Genomic DNA, 16,957 nt, shown 5'->3' on the forward strand with positions numbered 1-16,957 from the left:
CGAAGACAAATGTGACAGATTAATATTATTATTTATAATTGTAATTAGCATGTAATTTATGAGTGGGAAAATAATATCATCCTTTGACTTCAATAAAGAATAAAAATTCAAATAAGCTTCGTGGGAAAAACGGGAAATACGGGACTTATGGTCATTCCATGCGTGTAAACGGGACTTCAAACTTAACGGAACTCGCTAGTTTTGCGGTCATAGCCGTCTGAAACATATAACTATTATTTTAGTTGTCAGTGGCAACAGTAGGTTTCGGGGCAAGAGCAAGGTCTTGTTTTTTTTTGCGGTGTTTTCGTTTTGTAAACAGTCATCTAAATATATTTCATCGCTGGAAGAATGTGGCGTTCGCTTCAGCTCATTGCTTCCAAGAGTACAGTAAGTTAACTAATTTTCACCCCTTAGCATTTATAACATGATAGGATGTTCGAAACCGATTGATGTGATTCGGCTTTCCTCATTGACATAAATATTGGAGAAAACCTTTTGCGCTTCAGTGAATGATGTACAGTATAATAAAATGTTGAATTATAACATATTATATTGCAAAACATCCATTTTTGATAACTTTTAGTATATATTAGATTGTCTTCACCTCTTCATCTATTTTATGATTAGTTCTTCAAATCAGCATGGCTTGGAATGGGATGTTCTACTTTGTTAGTTTTAGATCTCAATACATGTTTTATTGTGAACATTGTTACATACAAGAAATGTTTTATTGTAAAATTGCGTTGCATGAATTTTTTTTTTTTTAACTGTTTTGGGGGGGGGGGGTGTTTCATGTGCTTTTAAAATTTAGCTAAGGATTGAAAATATTTATGAAATGGGTTTAACCCCTTCCATTTTAAATGTCTCATGTAAAATGTTTGATGCTGTAGTTACTAGTAGTTGTGTATGTGAATAAAGATAAGGCATGTGAATCTGTTTCAGAGTCTTGTTGTCAATCAAGTAAGGCTAAGATTATATTTTTCTGAATCAGTGATTTCCGATCGTACCGAAGTTCTGGTCCCTTTTTCGCAACTCAGAATTTTTTGTTTGTCAAATGTCTTTGAAATCACTGAAATTGTTCTGGCCACCAAAAGAATTGTACAACATTCAGAACAGCTTTGATATGGTCACCACTTGGTGATTTTTGGCAATCACCAAAGCCGACATAATGGTGCTGGGTTGCCGTATCTGTTTTAGATCTTCCTTATCCAGATGGCACTGTTTCCTCCCTGGCTTTCTATAAGAGCCAGCTCTTTCTCTTTTCTTCCAAATGATTTCACCCATAGCTATTGTTTTTCCGTGGCTGTTCGAATGATTTGAAAAACTGATGTTTTTTCTTCCTTCCCACTTGGATGTCATTTTATCAGATTGTACCTTTAATATTTATTACTTTTTTGTATGCTCTTATAGGTTTATTATTTAAAAGAGAGTCCAGGTTTTATTTTTTTACACCCAGATATTTAGGGAACAGCTTCGATATTGGTCACCATTTGGTGATTTTTGGTGCCACGATAAGAAAGATCTAGACCAGATATGGTAACCCAGTGCTATTATGTCTGCCTTAGTGACTTATCATTGAAAAAAATCGCCAAGGGAAGTGGTAACCAATATCGAAGCTGTTCCGAACATTCAAATACTTACAAAATAAACCCAATAGTCCAAAATATAAAAAGGCCATAAAGTAGGATATGCCAACACAGAAAAATCTAGAAGAATTTTAAGAAAAGTGTACAAAACACTATTTTGGTGATTTTTACTGCACAGAACATTTTTTGCCAGTCAGCTGAGGGCTCATTGCAGAACAATGTAAAACATTCTGCTTTGGGGGAAAAATTTAGCACTTTTTTTTTTGGCAAATCAATCAATGCCAACCAAATTCTTTGTACAATGGTTTTTAACAGCTGGCTGATGCGAAGATGTATTTTGGAAAGAGAAAATTCAACTGCCCTTGCAGGGAATCGAACCCACGTCCTTTCACTTTCCGGGTGAACGCCCTAGACCGCTGAAGCAACAAATATCTCAATCTTTCCTTGGAGCTTGTGTGCGCTGAACGGAACCGTACATGAACTGTCAGACCTAACTCCGGCCGAAGCTCACTATTGCTGACAATGCCACCAGATATCAACTTATCCAAAGATGATCCATACAAACCTTTGTATGGATAGTGGGGAGTGACATCATCTTCGGATAAGTTGCCATCTGGTGGCTTTGTTGGCAATTGTGAGCTTTGGCCTGAGTTAGGTCCGATTGTCCATGTACAGCCCCATTCAGTGCACACAAACTCTAAGGAAAGATTGAGATATTCATCGCCTCTAGTCTAGTGGTCTTGGGCATTCACTCGGAAAGTGAAAGGACATGGGTTCAATTCCCTGCAGGGTAGTTGAATTTTCTCTATTTCCAAAATATATCTTCGCATCAGCCAGCTGTTAAAAACCTTTGTATGGATAGTGGAGAGTGACATCATCTTTGGACAAATTCTTTATGCTGATCAGTGTTTGAAACCATTTTAGCAGCACAGGCATGGATGTTTACTAACACTAATAAATTCCCTGGACAGACCTTACGGATTTCTTAAGAATTCATGAGGATAGTGTTATTTGGTCCCTGCAGGTAACATAGAAATTACGGTATTCTCATGGCTATCCATCAGCATTCAAAGGCAGCGTCTATGCAGCCTAATTTCATGAACCTCACATTCCCTCTTCTGATATTTTGCCTTTCTCGAAAATTCAGATTTGGAACCTGTGATTGCACAGTTGTAATCAGCTAAATACAATTTTCAAAGGTTTTCTAACTTTGAGTCGGCTATTCCCTTCGGAAAAAAAGGTTTGTTGCCACAGTGATCACACAGACCTACAACACAAATATATAAACATTGAATTTCAAATACACACATTAGCAATTTGGAGGGTAGATGGCACCACCAACTGAACATAAAACACGCCAAACGCTAGACACACACACAACCACACTGTTAAGTTTCACCAACACAATAATGCGACAAAGCTCCCATATTCAGGTGTAAAAATATGTGACAGTTAAATGGTGGTAGACCGCAGAAAACGACTGTGGTTCCGACAAAGATGATCAAATGAAAAACTTGGATACCTTGAAGAAACTGCTTCACCAAACACCAACTCTGGGCATATTTCTATATTGCAATTTACGGCCATTAATGAGATGAGTTGGACATGAAGGCATTGTCTATTGGTGGTCACCTCAAGTTCGTTAAGGAAAATATCTTATCTATATCCTCCCTCGGGTTCGAACCCGGGACCATGACAGTAGCCTTCATGGTGGTAGACCAGCATCTTACCACCATGCCACTTGGGCACTAAGTGTTGTTTCTCTCCACCGGGAATCACCCAGGACCTCTTGCATACTGGGCAAGCGCACTTACCATTATACCATAGAAAAACAAAGGAACTGGTGCAGTATGCTGATTGTTACTTTCCCTTTTCAATAAATCAGTTTCATTGAAATTGTTGTTTTGGTCCCTATACAGGAACTTTTTCAGGTATTAAATGTGCTATCTAAGACCCCCTGACCACACCAGTCTTTATTCTTCAAGTCATTTACTTTAAACTATTGTTATGCTGACCGATAATAACAGTGAAATGAAAAAACGATAAATCCTCAACTCCTTTTAAGAAAAAAAAGCAAATTGAGATGGGAGAAGAAATGTTGTAGGAATTCTTGGAAAATGACACAGACTTGGTATACATCCAAACAATAGTTGGTGTTATAACGAATTGGTGCTAAAACAGATTTTTTATATTATAATCCCTATACGGAAGATTTGTTCACTGAAAATTTGTGGCGCTAAGCGGGGTTGGCACTGTAACGGGGTACGACCGTATATTCACTTTGAATTAAAATTAAATATACATAATGTATCCAGTTATGCTAAAGGTTACTATTGATTAATAAATGCAGATTTTGTTTGATTTTGTTTGTTCATAAGATCACATTCTACTTAATTCTACATTCATACTTAAACACATTTTTTTTTAAATCTTTCTTTTAGGGTCATCAAGGTGCAAAACTTCCTAAATGTTTATATGCTACAAGTCCTCCAAGGTAGGTGATTCTTTTATAAATTCTAGAAAATACTTTTTGGCTTCTTAATAATTAAAATCTAAAGTCAATATTCCATATATGTTATCATCAAATGTCTTTCCAGTTTTTGCATTGACAAACAGTAATAACACCTATGTTGTGAAGCTTGAGTCGGCCATGTTCTTTGGTACAGTCGAGAGAGAACGGATGTATTTTTTTCTCTATATGCACCAGGAAGTACACCCCCTTAAGTACAGGGATGTGATATCTCATCACTGTATGTTAAGGGGGTAACATGTGGTGGGCTAATTCAGTTGTGGATCTGGGGTGGGGGCCATCTCCTCTCCCAAGAGCAGAATAATATTTAAAACTATATCTGTGTGTGTGTGTGTGCGTCCAGCGAAATATAGGACAATCCAATGAACCCACACAATAAATCATCCCATCCCTCCCAGCCATTGTGCTGGATCTGTGCCTGGGCCAAACAGGTTTTGCTGTTTTAACTGAATGTGTTGTATCTGTTCACTGCAATAAGTCACCAGAAGTTGAATTTATTGTTAAAACATTCATTAAGAGAACAAAAGACAAGATAGACGGAAAAAAGATCCACAGGTATGTGAATGAAAGAAATATCTTTTTTCATTTATACTGGGTTTCTCATGTAGGTGAATAGTTGAATTTATATAACATGTGCAGCATTTCACTGCGTTGGACTTCCATGAGTAAAATTCACTTTTATTTTGAAACTCGATTGAGAAATGCTCTAATTTTTTCTTAAAATTAGGAGTAAAGGCAAGAAAACTTTTATCTCAATCATTGCTATAACTGGAACTGCAGCTGGTGCTACTATAGCATATGCCAAATACGATCCGAAGTTCCGAAAGATTGCAGAGGAAAACATACCATACTTGAATGTTGTTTTGCGGTCCATTCCTGACTGGGAAGATGCTACTGTGTAAGTTCACACAGAAAATTTTACAAAGTAAAATAGCCGTAGTCATTTATTTACATTTATTTTTATCATTCTCACTAATCCTGAATTGACATAACAATGTCAAAGTTTTTCTCGTGTGTATTGAGTTTAATGGTATCAAATTCTGATCCAATTTTTTTTAATTTTATACCACATTCACAGAAATAAGAATTACAGTAATCACTGCATTAACCACTGCATCATTGCCATGCATAATGTCATCGTGTCAATCATATGTATTTTATTTTAGTCAGCCCAAGCCATCACTTGTTCCCGATCAGAAGATTAAAGAAGCAGCAATAGAATCTGGACTATTGAAGAAAAAACAAGAACGGCAGAAGAAGGTAAATTATATGACAAAAAGATTCTAACTTAAACACTGAAACAATCATATTTAAGTAAAGGATTTGTCCAGCTTTTTTTGTTGGGTCCTGTTTTCGTGAGAACGATCTTTAATTGTGGAAATGATGGTTAATTTAGTGGAAATTGAAACAATCTAGTTAATTTTGTACAAATGTAATAAAATTTCATATTCATATCCTGTATTTTAATACAATACAATTGCATACAAATATAATATAATTTTTATTTTTATTTTTTTTTATTTGGGTCCTTCAGAAACAACTCCCCGTGTTCCACAGAGTATGCCACGAGGCTATATATAATATAATTGGATAATGTTTTGAATACAGTAGGCATATAACATGATGAGAAATTAATTTTTTTTTTTGCATATTTCAATAATTTACCTTTAAACACTAATTTACTATAAAATGAAAGTAAAATACTAATAAAAGTAGTACACTAATTAAATTAAAGTAAAAATAAGATGTATCTTATATATATGTATTAAAATCATGAGCAAAACAATTATATATAGTGAAAGCTCCAGAGTTAGGAAGGGTTGTACATGGGATGGATTGCCTTTCTGACATTCTTTTTCACACTTCTTGAACTGTTTGGATTAGCATGCTTGTGATGTTGGGGATGTAGCCTAAATTGGACCACTTCACACGTTTTGCTAAATTACTGTGTCATACTATTCGTCAAAAAGTCACCAAACTGAGCAGGATGTTAGGCACTATATTTATGTTTAAAAATATTGTTATTAAAATTTTATATCTCATTTCATATTTGAATGGTATCATGAAAACCAAAAAAGTGAAATTGGTCCAACTTAGGAAACTGGTTTCCTAATTTGGATGCCTAGTTTCTCAAGTTGGACCAGTTGTTAAAAAAAAAGTTTAAACAATATTTTTGAACATTGCTTTGACAAAAAAAAAAAAAAAAATAGTTCATTAAGGAGTGACCATAAAGATATATTTTAATTGCTTATTACTAAAAATACAATCAAAGAGTTAGGAAATATACAGCAAATAACAAAACAACACTTTCCTTTGAGTCAAGCCTTAAGAAAATGTGATGAAAAATAGTAACAAATACAGTCGAATCCTGTTATAACGAACTCCAAGAGACCGGGGAAATCATTTCGTTACAAAGAAATTTCAATATAACGGAATTCCGAGTTTTTGCATTGTTCCTATAAAACTTATCTGGGAGATTAGAAAAGTGTTTGTTAAAACAAGATTTTCACACTATAATGGTATTCGTTACAATGGGATTCGACTAGTTGTAACAAAGAAAATGTGTAATCATACCAAGACAAAATTCAACTGGAAATATCAAAAATGTGATATGCACACTTCTTTAGTAGTCCTGCCCTCTGGTATCAAGTAAATGCACTAATCTCAATTCCTATTTTTTAAAAGAGGTGGTCCCCCAAATTAGGCACCAGTAAAAGTTTGGCTACTTTCCCCTGTATGCAAAATTTTGTATTGATAACACACAGATGGGAAATCAATTTCATATTTATAGATGATTATTATTTTTCAGGAAGAGAAGTTACTTGAAACAAAACCCCAAGAGTATGAAAAGCAAAAGGGTATATATTTGCAGTTTGAAATCTTCTTTTTTTTTTTTTTGTTCCACAAATAAGCCAGTGTTTTTGATATGTACAACAACACTATGACAAATAGTAGAGAATGAGATTTTTTTCAATTATAGTCAATATGCTCAAGCTCTTTCATTGTTGAAGGATATACGAGTGAAAAAATTTAAATCTACTGTATTAATGGTTTTCCAAGCCCTAGGTTCAAACCCACTTTCTTCAATATGCTCATGATGAAAGGTGTATGTTTTACCATTAGATCATCCCAGGCCCTTTTACATTCATTGCACTCTTGGTAATGAGAATAGAATTTAAAAAATCTTGCAGCATCCCTGCCTGATCTCAAAGCAATTTGGTGCCAGACTAAAGTGCTTGACTTTTTGAGAATCACAACCTTATTCTTACTTTCGTATAAACTGGCTAAATCCTACTACTGCTTGTGCTTATCACCAATGCATAGGTGCCAATACTTCCAATTTACACAGAAGGCTTCCAATTTTTCAGCCTTCTCAATATCTTCCAGTCGGAAACCAGATTCTTCTGATTTTTCGTATCTTTATAGAAAAATATTTAAAATACGGTTAAAATTTAAAATATGGTTATTTATCATTTAAAGGTTAAAATGATAAATATATCTTTAATCATTTAAAAATCAATTAAAGTTCACAGCACAATACAGTATTACACAGACAGTACTGTCACTTTTGACTTGTTCAAAGTGTCAGAGCTTTCATACATGAAATGAGTTTTTCTGTGTACTTTTCAAATTCGGAAGGAAAATATGTACTTGCAAGTTGAAGCATTTTTAGCTATTAACTTTCAAGTCAAAACACTCATAGTTTGGAATTGCTGTACATATGTACAATCAAACCTGTCTCAAATCTTGCTAGAACAGAAAATAGTTTAACAGAGTTTTTGAGATAAAGTGGTATTCAACTTCCATGTTATTGATTGGGTAATATATTTGTCAATACATGATAATGTGCAAGATAATAGGACAAGTTAACAGGAACAAAAAAAGTTAACAGGACAGAAGCAAATTCCTTGATTCCTTCCTAAATTAATGAATTTTTTTTATAAGTTTTGAAATGTGCTTTTTTTTTTTCATAAGCAAGTCCATATATACAAGATGTTTAAAAAAAACATCGCCAAAATGAAAGGGCAATCCAGGCATATGATAACAATCCAAAATCACATGGGAACATAGATGCACAAATGTTATCCGGAGCTGCTACAAGGAGTTGTTGCATCACACACTGGTAAATATACCTTTGTGTCATTCCAATTTTAGTATATGTACTGCCGAAGCAAGTACAGGTGATAAATATACCTGGTTGGGTCATGCACTTGGTATTTTTGAGAAAGTGCAGTAGTCCATGCAGCTACAATGTAATGCATGTGCCAGTGTCTATGGCAAAAACTTTGCGCATCTACTGTAGTAGTATTGTTCCTAAATAAATTACTATAGTAGGATTCTTCTTCGTTGTCCTCATATTACATATTGTTTTAAATGATGTCTGCTGCTTCCAGATGGTTTTTTGCATACCTATGTGATTATTGATTATTATCGTATGCCTGAATTGCCCTTTCATTTTGGCGATGTTTTTTTTGAAATACCCTGTATAATTTACGATTGATCTCTTTCATTGTTACATTATTAAAGTATGATTTTAAAATTTCTAATGTACCCATAACTTTGCAAATTGAGGAACTTCACTGTTCCGATTGGTCATTGGTTGAACCAGTGGTTCTCTATCTTTTGCCACATTTATCCACGGCTCTTCAGAATAGTTCACTTAAGCATTGAATAGGCAATCATCAATGTCAACAGCTTGCTACAACACTCTTGATGAAGGTTGACGACACCCACTTTAAAACACTAGGCTAAACCCTGATCCTTTGAGATCTCTTTGAAGTTGCAAAGCAGTTAACAGGTTTTTGAGTGTTTTGGTCAAACTCAATTGTTCTTGGTACCAAGCCTTACAAAACAGAATTGGCTCATGAAACCTTTACAAACAATTTAATGGTCCTGAGATTCACAAAAACTGAGAAATGCTGATATAAATAAAACTGCGGTTATGCGATCCCTGTGTATTCGAGTGGTTCTGGAATGAAACATTACAGTGCTATCTATATTTAGAGATCTAGAGATCGCCATCTAGCTATAGATGGCACTTAAGGAGCACCCCATAGCTTTTCTCATACAGTAATATTTTACATTCAGACTTTGTTTGTGAAAGAGAACTTCTGATTTTTTATGGAACTTTATCCTATTGAAAAAAATTCCATTCTTGCTGAAAACTTTGTTATATCCGATATACATAAATATGTTTTAAGTGGTATTTTTAACATTATTTTGGTATTGCTGGTTCACTTGGATGGGGAAAAATTCGTTACAACTGATACTTTGTAGTATTTGATTTCGTTATAAAGTGGATTTGACTGTATAACTGAAAGACACTATTTTCAGTGGTATCAATACAGGCTTACATCACATTGTTAAAGCGAATGTAGCTCTGATTATGAATAATTTTAAGTAATTATTTTGAAGTTATGCTGCAGCTATCATGAGTTATATCTTTATTTGAACATCTTAAAGTGCTAATTACATTCTGTTACTATTTTTCATTTATTTTATTTATTATCATTATTTTTTTGCTTACAGAAAGTAAAACAGAATTTCTTAGTGCAATAAAGCCCATTGTTGATAAACCATCTTCTGACTTTGAGAAAAAAAAACAAAATGAGCTTTCTGGTTTGTGTTTCAACTTCATTTTGGCCAATTGTCTTTAAAAAGTTATATTTTTTTTAGCATGACTGTAAGGGAAAGGGAAAAAACAATTTTAAAAAAAAAATTATCTTATTTCTTTTGCTTTTACCATTATAGCTTTACTTTTACTTTATTTTCATTTTTGATAGCTTAATGAGGGGTCTGTATTGTGCATTCCGTAATAATTATATTGTTTTTTGAAAATTATATCAGTGAAGAATGAGATAAAATAGATGTTATAAAATTTTTTATGAAGTGGTGATTTATATATTAAAAAGTCTTTTTGATCTAACTCAGTAAATGGAAAAAGTGTGTTTATTTGAGAATTATTTAATATTGTATTAAAAGAAAAAAAAAGTTCACACATGTTGATTGAGTGGTTTTTTTTGTAAATCTGTAAAGGTTTTCACTTAGCCAATTTTTTTTTCCATGATAGTTAACACTACATATGCTATCATCTGTTCATATCCCTTCAGCATATTCAAAATACTATCATGAACACTTTCACATAAAATTTTGTTGTAAAGTTATAATAATGATATATTCAATTTTCAAAATATGCACATCTTACTTTAGTACATTTGAAATATTTTCCCTTAGGTGAAAATATAATTCAAAATGAAGTTATTGAGCTGGAAACATGTATTAAGCAAGCTATTGATGCTGGTGAATCTGCCATGGAAGCGATCAAGCTACACACTGCCAAGTTATATCGTGCACTTGAAAGTCCGCAGGTATTTTTTTCTAAATTAAATTTTGTTGTCCAAAAATTTTGATATTTTGGTACATGATTAATACAAAGCATAAATAGAAAAATTGATATGATTTTCTTAACAAATCTGAATAAATAACCTCTCTGCTGGCTCATGTTATGTATAAGCAATTTAGTTGAATACATTATACATTACATCATGAAGCAGATGTGTTTTCAGTTGTGCAAGATGTCAGTTATGAATTTTCAAAATTTCATTCTTTCACTGGCTTTATGAGTAACAACTGTTTACTAATCAGTTCAACTGCATATTTTTGATTGTATAATAATTTTTTTTATATAAAAATATGGGGATTTATGCATAATTTTTATAATCATGTAACATGATTATCACGGGCGGTGCTAGCTCACCTGCCACCTGGGTGCAATGCCTCTAAAGATGATCCTGGTGGGAGGCTGAAAGAGTTTCCTGCCTGGGGACCCTGGAATGTACCTGATTTTTTATCGGCCCAAAGCCATATATATTGTTTACCCAACAAAATGTGCTTGAGCATGCATCCTGCTTTTAAAGAAATTGCACTTTTTTTCGTACAATGTTATTTCACCATTCTTAATTATGCCACATAACTTTTTCCACATTACACCTTTTATTGATGAGCCATCATATTTTCTTTCTTTTTGGGGTTAAAGATTTTTTTCATTAATCTCAAAATCTTCAACATAGAGTTGAACACATTGATGCCGATATACCTACCCTAAGATTTCCAGGGCAGAAGCTAGTTGACTGCACAGGGTTCTGCAGGGCTTTGGACAACTGAGAATCCGAATTCGTTCTTTGCCTGCTCCCAAAATTAATGGGAGGGGAGGGGATACCAAAATGCAAACTTGCCCCAGATGATAGAGCCCATTCTTGTTTCCAGCATTACGGCCTGTCATTTTGCTCAAGTTCACTCAACATCTTTGTCATCAAGGCATGGCCCAAAAGAGTAAAAGAGTGGCAATGTGTGGTGTCTGTATTTTTATTATTCCAAAATTAAAAAAAAATTCTGTGTCTAATTAGACACAATCTTTGTAGGAAAAGCCTTGGCTGTGCCACTCCTTCCAACCAGCTGCCCATGGCGCTCCATGCAGCTGCACGGTCCAAGAGCCACCACAGCATTGACAGAGATACTTTTTTTTTCATGGAACCTTTATATTCCACACTTTTTTGCTATAAGAGGGTGAATAAGATTTTGGTATTCAAGCAACAAAAAATTTTTGTTGCCTAGGCTCTCAGTATGCATGTGAATATAGAAAAAAGTCAAATAATCGATATTGTCCTTTCAGTAATGCATGGTAGAGGGCGATGGTATAGAGAAAACGGCTTCAGGACGCCCTTTAATCGATGGTAATCGATTCAGCAGCGACAGATACTTCAGAAAATTTTTTTAAATGGACTTAAAATTATCCATTCCAACCATTTTTGGCAAAATTTTCAGTATTTTAGGGAAAAGTTACTGTTTATATTACAGATACAATCTGTTTTTAGTCCTGCTTCATTTTTCTGCTCCAAAAACGAAAGGTTGCTCAAAAATGCATGAGTGGCACTTACATCCCTGAGTTGATATATATAAAAATAAAAAAATAATGAGTGCTTCTGTGAAATGAACATGATAAAAATATATTTATTGCACCAGTGTTTAATATACAGTCAAACCTCTCTATCTCGAAACTGACGGGACTGAAAAAAATTTTGAGATAGAGTTTTTGAGAAATAGACTTTTTTAAGAAAAGAAAAACACACCAAAAATGTCGAAAAATTTGATTATAAGCTAAAAATACCATACTATATTTTACTGCATACTGATGAAATTTATTCGTTAAGTTACACAATAAATGTTCAATCACAAACTATATGCAAATACACTAAAATACATTCAAAATTTTTTTCACATGTTTTTTTAGTAATGCCCTAATGTTCTGAAATTCCATTTTCAACATTCTTCTGAGATTTATTGAAATTTGAGTGGTTTGCCAGATCTGATTCCTTCATCGCTGAGATGATTGGTTCGAAACCTGTAGTTTTCTTGAAGCCACTTTGAACTATCTGTTGGCTGACTTTTTGCCATGCTGAACAAGCCTTCCCCACATGACATCCACCCGTCTGTCAGCCACACAGTATCCGCCTATGATCAACAAGATCCATCAGCGCAATGGGCTGTACGAATAATCCTTTCTTATTCGTTTCTTTCACCTCCAGAGAAAAGCAATAAAAGGAATTTTCGTGTTTTCTTTTTGTTATCATTGGGCTTGGCCGAGATAGTTTTTATAAAATTACTTCAGAGACAGAGAGGTGAAAATGCATTGATTCAGTACAGTAAATGCAATAATTTTTTTCATTTTGTGAGATGTAGAGTTTTTCGAGAAATAGAGTTTTTGAAAAAAAGAGGTTTGACTGTACAGTATCATTTAAGTTTTTTTCTTTTAACAAGTTAAATTTCTTACTTTTAATTTTTATAATTTGGAATAATTATAAAATTAATACTTAAACTTAATTTTGTCTTAATGCTATGAAGTCTTCTTATAAAAATATTTTAGGGTGTTGATAGTGATGAATACTGGAAAGAAGCTGACCTTGCTGGCTCTCAAGAAACCAAAAAACTAAATATTGTAAATGAAAGATTTGCCCAAGCCAAGTAAGCATATTTTGTTTTAGTTAGTGACAGCTAATTGGCAATAAAATAATTGTGAATACAGGTTATGTGACTTCACATAACCATGCCACCCGGATGATCAGAGTAATTTTACTCTGATTAAAAATTCTTACTCCTTCAAAATTTAAAAGGATTCTTTTTATTTATGCACTGAATCAATTTTTTTTTGATAGATTACTTGTGGAGAAACTGAAAGATGATATCCAAAAGTGCAATGAAAGTGGCTCAAAAAGTCCTGTTGCAAATTCTGGAATTGAAGCTGTAAAAAAAGCAGAAAAACAACTTGAAGAAGCAGAAGAAAAAGTAATTTAACATATATATGCATTATTTTCTAAGATTTTTAACTCAATTCTCAGATACTACTTCACCAAACACCAACTCTGGCCATATTGCTATATTGCAATTTACTGCCATTAATGAGATGGGTTGGAAATGAAGGCACTGTGTCTATTGGTGGTTGCATAAAGTTCGTTAGGGAAAATATCTTATCTATATCCTCTCTCGGGTTCGAACCCAGGACCGTGACAGCAACCTTCACAGTGCTCGACGAGCATCTTACCACCATGCCACCCGGTTGCTATTCAGATAGAAAAGTTATTAGGAAAGTTAGAGTTTCCATGGCTTGTTTTGTGGAAGGGAGTTGAGACTGGGCTAAAAAGTTATGCCTTCACTGTGAGTAAAGCATGAATAGGAATATATAGGAAATATTTTACACAAGCTTTTCATTATTGTTTATTATTATTTAAAAAAAAATACTCCAAATATACCCAATACTTTTTGAAATCAGCTTTTTTCTGGTTGAAATATTAACTGATAACAATATAAACAATATTAACTGAATGAGATCAACTAGGCACATATTTTGATAAGTCAATCATACCAAAAAACATTGCAATTGAGTACAAGTTTCATTTACAGAAACACACATGATAGGTGTGAATGTCTTCATTTTAATGTGCACTCATGATTTTCATAACTACTTTTTTTTACCTCTCATCTAGCATAAAACAACTAGTTTCACGTTTTGATTACGCATCTCAATAAAATATGTGCCATTGTTTTCACTATTATTCATTTTATTTATAATTACAGGTCTTTTCTTTTGTTCATCAATGAAGGCAAAAAGCTAGTATTATGGAGTGAACTCTAATATAATTAATTTTGTTTTTATACCTATCTTATGAACAAACTGATCTTCACTCTTATGCATAACTTTTAATAATTTTCTAGATATTTGCTGCTCATGCCAAGTCAAAAACTGCAACAGAGTACAAAGACCTAGTGGAAAAAGCAAGAATTCAATTTAGAAAAGAGCTTCAAGTTGTTCTTCCAAAATATCTGCATAAAAACAAAGGTTTTTTCCTCTTCATATGTTAGTGTTTAGCCACAGAGGTTTAAGCCCAAAATTATATGTCACACTCTGCCATTCATGTAAGGTACAGTCACCTGAATTTTGAAGGGAATGAACATGCCTCTGCAGGAAATACAATTCTGTAGAATATTAGCTAATGCACTTGCTTGGATTGCAAAAAAATGGATGGTGGTTAAATTCCTTACAGAGGCCTGTTGAATTTTCTTCCCAAAATTCATCTTTGCATTGTATCCAATTGTCTGTATCTTGTTTGAGTCTCAACAGTTTTAAAAAACATGTTTGTCACTATTTTTTCAGAAATTATGGGTAAAAATAAATTTTTTGCAAAAATGAGTCATTAACTACGGTTATGTGAGAACTGTACTCTGTGGTGCCAGAATACGTTCTCTTACATACCTTTCCTTTTAATGCTACCTTAAGTGTGGATAGAATGCCACATTATAAAAAATACTATATATGTATCAGTAATATATTTGTTATATAAATTAACATAAAACAAAACATAATTTGCTCATCTTTTGTATGTTTATAGATCAGAGTATGACTGAAGATGAACTGAATTTATTGATTGCACATGCTCACAGACGAATTGAAAATTTGCAAAAAGATTTAGCTAAACATCAGGTTCATTTTAATTTTTTCTCTTGATTATTATTGCTAGTTTCCAATTACTTCTAAAATTTCCAATTATTTCCAAAGTTCTACTGCGCTAGTATTTTAAGTTAATCAGCTAGATTCAGTGTCACCTGCATTATAATTATATTTTACACAATTCTATTCTGATATTAGCAAATAATATCTATAAATGTGAGCGACATGAATTTTGTTTTTAATTATGAAACTGATTCAGACTTTTCTCCCTGTTATCTATAATCAACATATTTTTCAATAAGTTAATGTTTTTAGGTTTCTGAAAAACACAGAATTGAAGAAGCCAAGATGACACAAAAAGTAGAAGATGAAAAAAGTGTAGAGGCTAAAATCGAAACTGAGCTTGCTGTTAGGCAGAGGACATTAGAAGCAGCTTTTCAAAAGCAGGTTAAGTTTCTCTTATTATTTTTTATTATTAAGATCTTTCATTCTCATCAAACAAATTTATATTCTTGAATAATTTTTTGAATATTCAGTGATAAATTTATTATTCATATGGAATTTTTGTTTTTAACAATTTTTTTTTTGTATATTTGTAGCTTGATGTAATAAGAGAACAGTTTGAAGCAGATATGAGGCGACAATTACGTCGTCAAGCAGCTGTACATGCTGACCACTTGCAAGAGGCATTGTACATACAACAACAAGAGTTGACAAGAAGGCAAAATATGGAGCTGGACGATATGTTACTGCAACAAAAAGGAATCTTCATTTCTCAGATTTCTGAAAGCATGTCCAAGCTGAAAGGAATAGAACATTATTTGAAAGGTACCTTGCCTCATGAAATCATTTTACCTAAAATTTGTTTATTTGTGTTAAGGTTAAACATAGTTTTGTCAAATCCATTGTTTGATGTTATTGAAAATTTTGTTTGTTCACTTTTTATAGCTCGTGCTGAATTAGATGAATCTACACAAAAAGTCCAAGCATTGTGGCTTGCTTGTCAAGCTATGAGGAATACTCTCCATAGTGGTTTCTCAGAAATTCCAAAACCTTTGGGTAAGGAACTGGCTGTCGTTAAAGCTGCTGCTGGTGAAGAAAGTTCTTTTGTCACAACTGTTTTAGCTGGAATTCCATCGCAGGCTATTCATAGAGGTGTTTACACCTCTGAAAATTTGAAACAAAGATTCGACAAAGTGAAGAAAATATGTCAGAGGGTTGCCATGGTGGAAGGAAATAATCGGAGCTTGTTTCGTTATGTATTGTCTTACATGCAATCACTGCTTATTATTGATAGTGATCATATCCCAAAAGAAGAAATTGAGGGAAAAGTTGATGTTGATCCTTCTGACTTGGATACATATGATATTTTAAGCAGAGTGAGTTATTGTCTTCAGAGGAATGACTTGACAAAAGCATTGTACTATGCTAACTGGCTCAATGGAGAACCCTATAATGTTGCAAGGGACTGGATATCTGAAGTTCGACTACTTTTGGAAACTTCACAAGCCATAAACTGTTTGATTACATATGCTGCTGCAATAGGTGTACAGGCAAACCACTAGATTCATATTTTTTTATGACAGATCTGTATGAATAATGTAATTTGTTTCTTGATTAAAGTAAATTAACCTAGTGATTTTTTTCTTCTAAATTCATTTTTTTGAGTGCGTGACTTCCATTTCGGGTTCATAAAATTGAATTAAAGTAATCCATTCTAATCCAGAGTTATATCAACATTAGTCAGATCTTATAAAAGCTGCACAAGAAGCCTTGTGTGTGTGAGACATGTATTTTGCTAAATTATTAGTGTAATATTTGATTACAGTGAATCTGAAA

General features: G+C 33.3%; 1 protein-coding gene across 2 annotated transcripts; it reads left to right on the top strand.

Annotated features, from left to right (window-relative positions):
- The first annotated feature begins 226 nt into the window (after nucleotides 1-226).
- Nucleotides 227-16,757, top strand: Mitofilin (inner membrane mitochondrial protein mitofilin). 2 transcript variants are annotated; one of them, XM_089233350.1, is made up of 14 exons: nucleotides 227-387; nucleotides 4,028-4,080; nucleotides 4,844-5,014; nucleotides 5,283-5,376; nucleotides 6,926-6,974; nucleotides 9,646-9,735; nucleotides 10,351-10,484; nucleotides 13,040-13,137; nucleotides 13,329-13,458; nucleotides 14,386-14,509; nucleotides 15,060-15,151; nucleotides 15,434-15,565; nucleotides 15,718-15,946; nucleotides 16,067-16,757. In XM_089233350.1, the coding sequence occupies exons 1-14, from the start codon at nucleotides 349-351 to the stop codon at nucleotides 16,681-16,683; spliced, it is 2,052 nt and encodes a 683-aa protein (XP_089089476.1). In that variant the 5' UTR covers nucleotides 227-348; the 3' UTR covers nucleotides 16,684-16,757. The 2 variants fall into 2 exon arrangements, with proteins under 2 accessions (XP_089089476.1, XP_089089477.1); XM_089233351.1 differs by lacking the exon at nucleotides 9,646-9,735 and having other exon boundaries at nucleotides 250-387.
- The last annotated feature ends 200 nt before the right edge of the window (nucleotides 16,758-16,957 follow it).

This window comes from Pholcus phalangioides, unplaced genomic scaffold, assembly GCF_987345545.1.
Source record: "Pholcus phalangioides strain wild (caught in Gottingen) unplaced genomic scaffold, Ppha-v1.0 ptg000007l_1, whole genome shotgun sequence".
Lineage (NCBI taxonomy): Eukaryota > Metazoa > Arthropoda > Arachnida > Araneae > Pholcidae > Pholcus > Pholcus phalangioides.